The 6,841-nt window shown below is 53.9% G+C and overlaps 1 protein-coding gene across 1 annotated transcript in view; it reads right to left on the reverse strand.

The window, feature by feature from the left end:
- The window catches only part of DISP2 (dispatched homolog 2 (Drosophila)), a gene marked incomplete at its 3' end in the record, with an annotated part of 14,464 nt that overhangs the window by 7,021 nt on the left and 602 nt on the right, over positions 1 to 6,841 (reverse strand). Inside the window, exons 2-6 of the mRNA XM_011989346.1 lie at positions 6,765 to 6,836; positions 1,256 to 1,585; positions 957 to 986; positions 667 to 790; positions 258 to 373 (exon numbers count right to left, since the gene is read on the reverse strand). Of these exons, the coding sequence (XP_011844736.1) occupies positions 258 to 373; positions 667 to 790; positions 957 to 986; positions 1,256 to 1,585; positions 6,765 to 6,836 (672 nt within the window). The remainder of the gene's footprint in view (positions 1 to 257; positions 374 to 666; positions 791 to 956; positions 987 to 1,255; positions 1,586 to 6,764; positions 6,837 to 6,841) is intronic.

Consider the following 6,841-nt stretch of genomic DNA (forward strand, 5'->3'; position numbering starts at 1 on the left):
GAGGTCGGACAATGCTCTCCTGGGCACTGCCTCTGGGTGCAGGCCTCAGAGTGTTGTGGGAGCTCGAGCTGAAGTGGAGAGAATATCTATGCTAGGCACCGTTAGGGTCGGAAGACTCAGAGGAGGCCAGAGACCACTCCCCAGGAAGTCCTGGCAAGCCCCTCTGACCTGCCTTGGGGTGAGTCACCCAATGTCCCCTTCCTGGAGATCTCATTCTTCCCTCTCCTACCCACAATGAAAAGATGAGAGCCTGTTACCTGTTCAGCTCAAGGTCTGGGGAAAGGAAAAGCAGCTTCCTGGGGCCCGTGAGGGCTTGTAGTGCTCTCCAGACCACTAACTTGCTCCCAATGTCCGTGTCCCGTGGCTCAAAGCCCTGCAGGGAGGAGGGTGGAGAAGAACAGGTGGGCAGGGTAGGAGTTCTCCATCTGGGTGCTTCTCAGCTCTGCCCCTTTGACTCCTTAGAGCAGGGCAGGCCAGCCTACCTGCCTGAATTGTAGATGTGAGTCTGAACTTTATAGCATCTCCCCAACTCTCTCTGGAGGTCAAGAGCCTACCGTGGCTGCCCTATCCCCAGGCCACCATGGCTACCCTACCTCCAACTTTCTGCCCCAGGCTGGGCTGAGGTGGCCAGGCCTGGGGACCCCATCCCACCCCTTGGCTCCTCACCAGCAAAGGCTTGGAGAAGTCGGGCAGCCGGGCCCCCAGGAGTCCAGCCAGGGTGCAGAGGAAGATGGCAGCCAGACACAGCATCAGCACGGCCACTGGCCACTCAGCAATCAGCTGGGAATAGCTGGGAAAGAGGGAGGAGCCCACATGAGTTGGGTGTGGCAGCAACGGGTGCTGAGCTCAGGCTCCACCCTGAAGGGGTGCTAGATAGAGCAGAGAGCACGTGGAACAGGGCTAAACTGGGCAGCAGCCTGGTCACCCCTAGAGGTCCAGGGAAGGCCCAGGCCTACCTCTTTGGCATCTGGAAGGCTCGTTCCTGCCTGTGGAAGAGAAGAAAAGATGCTCGCTTGCCAGAGTCCTCTTGCAGGGCGTGTTTCGGGGGTGGAGGTGGGGTGGGAGTGGGTGGGTGAGGGATAACCGATGGTATTAACCCTTTTAGTGCTTTGCCACTCCCAAGTTCCAACCCTTACTTCCTACTGCATTGGGTTAACTCCTAAGAAAGGAGTCTAGAGCCCTGGGGGTCTGCCCCACTCTTAAGCCCCACCCCATTTTCCAGTGGCAGCTGGCAGGCTGCTGGACCCCTCCTTACCTGACACTGACCACATGGTGCTGCACAGCGGGTGGCTTCCAGGTCCCATCACGCTGTGAGGGGGCTGGGGAAGGGCTGAGGCTGGAGCCGTGGGAGCAGAGAGCTGCCCGATCCCCAAGTCCTGGCAGGGAACTGCCCCCCTGGTATTCCTGCAGTGCCTGAGGATAGGCGAAGTGGGCAGGGGCCAAGGGGCTGGATGGACCCACAGGCTGGAGGGTGGAAGTTGTTGGTGGGGGTCCCGAAGAATTGGAAGGGTCCTCCAGGGGGCAGCTGTGGAGGGAGCAGCTTCTCTCTGGGCTTGCCTCAGGGGCCACAGCCTTGGTCTGGGTGCTAGGAAGAGAGGAGGCAGGGAAGATTGGGGTGGGGGATGGTGGTGGGCCACCCCATGCCCCAGCATTATTCAGTTCGGTAAGACAAGGGGACAGGGACTCAGGGTTGATTTATTAGTAGTCCTGGGGGAGCAGTGAGAGGTGAGGAGGCTGGGGGCTCGAAGTCTGTGCCCTCAGCCTACCTCATGGAGACCATTATCTCATTCACTCATTTTCCACACTGTCAAAAAACAATTGGCAGGCTGCTACATGCTAGGCCCTGTGCTAGACACTGAATGTGCTTTCACATATATGATTTTTTTTTTTTTTTGAGACGGAGTCTTGCTCTGTTGCCTAGGCTGGAGTGCAGTGGCGTGATCTTGGCTCACTGCAACCTCTGCTTCCTGGGTTCAAGCCATTCTCCTACCTCAGCCTCCCAAGTAGCTGGGACTACAGGCACCCACCACCATGACTGGCTATTTTATTTTTATTTTTAGTAGAGACGAGGTTTCACCATGTTAGCCAGGATGGTCTCGATCTCCTGACTTCATGATCCACCCGCCTCGGCCTCCCAAAGTGCTGGGATTACAGACGTGAGCCACTGTGCCTGGCCGATCTTACTCACTCCTTACAAAAACCTCACAAAGGAGGTATTTTCTTCAACTCATAGATTTGAAATCAGGTTCAGTGACAGACGAGCTGGTGCTCGAACCCAGTTCTTCTGATTTACAGTCCTGTGCTCTTTGTGTGGCAGTCGTCTGCTCTTTCTCTTGCCAGACAGATTATTGAGCACGTGCTGCTGCACTCCTATTCCCATCTTAGAGCCTTGGAACTTTCTCTTCCCTCTGCCTGGGTTGCTCATCCCCCAGATAATTGCATGGCCCTCTTTTTTATTCTGGTCTTGTTTCAACTAGTACTTCCTCAGAGAAGCCTTTCCTGACTACTCTCTCTGAAATAGTCACCCACCAGCTCTCAAACTCCCTACCTTGCTTTATATTTTTTTCATAGCATTTGTTGCAATTGAATATTATATTATAGCGTCGTCATGTTTATTACCTGTCTTTCATGTGGAATGTGAGTGCTGGGAGAACAGAGGCCTGTTGCATTTGTTCATCTCCATATCGCCAGTGCCTTGAATAGTGCCTTGCACACAGAAGGCGTCCTGGAAATGTTTGTTGAATGAGTGCTAGGCTGGCTGCTAATAGTGGTGCTAGGATGAAGAAGACCTGGTCCTTGCCCTCTAGGCACTCACAGTAGTTGGGAGATGTGAACAGACCAACATGTTGAATGCTGTGAGTGGGGAAGTCACAGAGGGCTGAGGGAGCTCAGAGAGGGCCCAACTTTGATAGGGGGTGGGGTGGTCGGGGAAAGTTTGTGGAAGCAACTGCTATCCTTCCACCTACCCTGTCATGGGCCATGCACGGAGCAGGAGATTTGCTTTGTAAGGATGTGCACGGTTGGGAGAGGGAGTTGGGACACCCCCTCACCCCAAGGAACTTGCCAGAAAACAGTTAGCCATAGAGTCTTCTCCCAAAATTACTCATCAGGGCAATACTCCGTGCGTGTGCGCAACCCCACTCCTTGGGTATAGGGAGAGGTGGAGTCTCAACCCCAGTGGCAGGATTACAGACCCAGATTAGGAAAAGATGGCCACAGAACGGAGTGCCCAGGGCCATGGGGAGTTCCCAGAGGGATTCTGGGCTGGTTAGCCTTGCAGAGCCCTGTCTCCTTCTCCCCTGCCTCTGCCTGGCTCACCCAGCCTGCTCGCCAGAGTTTGCGTAGCTCCCAAGGAGAGCCAGACCTATGCGGAGCCAACCCTGGCTTCCAGTCCTGGCTGCTGCACTGCTGAAGGGGCTGTGAGCTGTAGTCCCAGCCTCAGTGGCAGATGGGCATTGCCCACAGGGGCTGAGTCCAGCCCAGAGACCGAGAAGAGGAACTAGGAAGGAAAAACGTGCTCTTTCTTTCTTTCCCAGAAGGATGGCAGGCTGGCCCAGCAGTGCAGGAGAGAATGACCCTCATGCTGAGGGTGAAATGGGGGAGCAGTGGAGGTGGGCTCCTGACTCGATCACCTTTTGGCTCTGGGGACTTGGGAAAGACACACAATTCTTGGAGCATTGGCATCCTTGTCTGTTGAAGATATGAGATAATGCCCACCTCTTGCGTTTGGTGTGGGAATTAACTGATGTAACATATGTGAGGTTCTTGGCACAGAGTCTGTCATGTAGAAGACACATTTGCTTTCCTGCCCCTTCCCACGGTCAGTGCAGCAGGGAGCATATACTTTTAGAAGTGTGTTTGTATTTACAATTTGTCCTCTTTTGGTACCTCAGATAATATATCTCCGTTTTAGAACTTCCCACACCTTGAGAATCTCACTACATATATAAATACTTTCCTTTTTGTTATCCAAAAGCTGTATCAAAATTTGATCTCATGATTTTAATCACTGATACTTATTTTTTACAAACTCAACATCTAGGAAAATAGGAATTTGACCAAAGTTGTTCTAAAGCAAGACCTCAGATGACTCCATAAAGTTAATAATGTAAGCAGCCAGTGTCTTGGCAGATCCCTGTGGGCCAGTGAGAAGGTGGATAAATGGCCTAGGTTGTGTGTGTAAGTGTGGACATCGACTTCTTTAAGATGTTAAATTCTGCAGGTTTTTCTTGACCACCTGTCCTGTGCTTTAGCATTGTCCTTGCTCTGGGTTGGGTCCTAGAGGCCTAAAGATGACCCATCGGCCTTGGTCTCCCTCTTCAGAGCAGAGCTTGCCTTCTAGGGGTCAGGAGAGTGGGGCAGCCTGGGTGAAAGTGGGAGGCCTGTTCCAGCTGCCCATGGCCTTAGATAACTGATCACTGGGCTTGTCTTAGGAGTCAGGGCCCCACTTGGAGTGTCGGTTTCTTTTGCATTAGGGGAAGCCAGCATTCCAGAGGATACTGGAGAAGAGTGGGTGCACTCTTGGTTACCCAGTTTGCTAAAACCTCCTAAGTCCACCGTTTTCCTTAGCTGGCTCTTGTTCAAGGGGAATCTTAGCCTCCACCGCTGGTTTGCTTCTGCTGGAGTCTCCCTGGCCCCAGCTCCTTCTCTTTAACTCCCACTATTCTTCTTCAGGGACCTAGGATCAGCTGCCCCCAGTCTCACCCTTTCTGACTGTGCCCACCATTATCAATGTGGCAGAATTTGAAACCTTCCATATTCTGACTGCTGTAGAGCCAGGCCTTTTCTTCAAATCTCCCAATGAGAAAAGCCGACCTCCACTCTTCTCAGAATAAAAGCTTTCTCCTGTCACCTCCTGCTGCCCTCTGCCCTTAGGAGGCTCAGTAATAATAGGAGTTAAATACCCCAGGGCTACACAGGGTTTTTTTATTCTCACTCCCTCAGTTCCATGACCCTCACTGGGATAAGTAACTTCCTAGGCTGCCTTCCTGGGCCTGCAGGCCTGTATGTCAAGTGAGTAGGGCAGGCAGGGGCATGGAAAGTGGGGATGCAGGCCTCACTTAAGAGGCCCACATCCCAGCAATCAGGGCCTGACTGACAGGGTCCCAGACACAGAGACCCAGCCTGGAAGCCCCATAAGGGGCAAGTGTATATTGCATTAACTATGCCCCCAAACCCCACAGACACACAGCCATGTCAACCTCAATGTGATCCCACAGAGTGGCCAGGACAGATGGGGGAGCAGCTCATATCACTAGGAAAATAAAAAGGTAATTTTAAAAACACAGTGTGAACTGTTTCAAATTCCTCTCTAGCCAGTGTGTTGGTAAGGATGTGCACATATGTGCATGTTGTGTGCGTGAGTTATTCACTGTGTATCTATCCCCAGAGTGCTACTCAGCAGGAGCACTTTTGTGTTTCTTGAATGACGTAAGCAAGTCCCTATGCCCGATTAGTGTCCATGGTCTCTGGAGAAGTCCAGAGAGGGGCCAGAGGCCCCAGGGAGTTTCTGAAAGAGAGCAAGTGGATCCTATGCCCAAGGGAAATGAGACTGGACACGGCTGATCCTTGGCAAGATATCCAAGACAGCAAATGACTCTCCTGCCCCTTCTAAGGATGTTTCTGGCCCCAGGCCCCCGCTCTGTCTTGTCACTGCTCCATCCCTGGTCTCTTTGATCAGGCCATAGTCCCAGGCAGGTCCCTGGTCTGGTGAATATACCCATCCTGTGTCTCACCCTCTTGAAGTCTTTGTGACTTTCAGACTGAAGAGTGGCTAAATCTATCCAGGCTAATGTGTTAACAATAAAGGGAAGAAAACATTTCTCTGTACTTGTGGGGCTTTCTCTTCCTCTGGGGTACAGAATGTACATTTTAACTGGGGTAGTCTGGAGACGATGTGTCCACCTCTGCCATTGCTATCAAGGAATTCCTTTTATTTCAGTCCAGGCAGGAAAGAGGCAGTGTCATGTCAGAGGAGGGATTCTGGGGGAGGCAGAGCCAGGCAGGGCACAGAAATTGCGCCATATTGCTACCTAGCTGGGCTGTTCCCTCACACATATGGTGGAGGAAGGGAGAGGAGAGGTACTGAGATCTGGGTCCTTAGCAGGAAGGTGTCCCTCCTGTCCCACCAGTCTGGGGCTCCTCCAGGGGTGGTACAGGCCAGCGGCCTGAGCACCAAAGCCTTCACATTTTAGTGGCTCCAGCCAATGTGGCTGCCACATGCAGGGACTGGAACCCACACGTGCACAGCTGGGGGCCATGCAGGGCAGGCAAGCGACTGATGGTGACAAAGATAGTCCCTGACGTGCCTGCCGAATGTCTGCCTTCCCCAGGACACCCGCCTTGGCGAGCCTCCCATCCACGATTCACGCACACCTTCATGCACACTGGCATGCTGAAACCCAGACTGAGGTTGCTGCGGGCTTGGGGCTTCCGGAGAAGACGCAGGGGCAGGGCCTAGAAGGAGAGGCCGGAGGAGCCAGGGAGTCTTGGCGTTAGAGGAGGGGTAGGAGCCGTGGGTGGGGCAGGTTCCCTAAGCGGGGAGGGCGATGGGGACTGACACTAGGGGGTGTCAGGGAACGAGGAAATTGACCCGGCAGGATGAGGGCGTGGCGAGGGGGGCCTGGAGCTTGGCGACCCCGGGAAGGGGCTCCGGGAGGGTCTGGGGAATTAATGGGGCAACATATGGCGGCTACTGGGGATACCTGGGGCGGGGAGGGTCTGGGAGGGTCTGTGATCTGGGTCTGCGGAGCGGTCCGCCCTACCTGTCCGGGGAGCCGCCGTCTGGGGCCAAGGGCTCCCCCTCGGGCCGTTGCTCCCCTTCCGGACCCGAGCCGGGAGC

The sequence above is a fragment of the Mandrillus leucophaeus genome, unplaced genomic scaffold (assembly GCF_000951045.1).
Source record: "Mandrillus leucophaeus isolate KB7577 unplaced genomic scaffold, Mleu.le_1.0 Scaffold35, whole genome shotgun sequence".
Lineage (NCBI taxonomy): Eukaryota > Metazoa > Chordata > Mammalia > Primates > Cercopithecidae > Mandrillus > Mandrillus leucophaeus.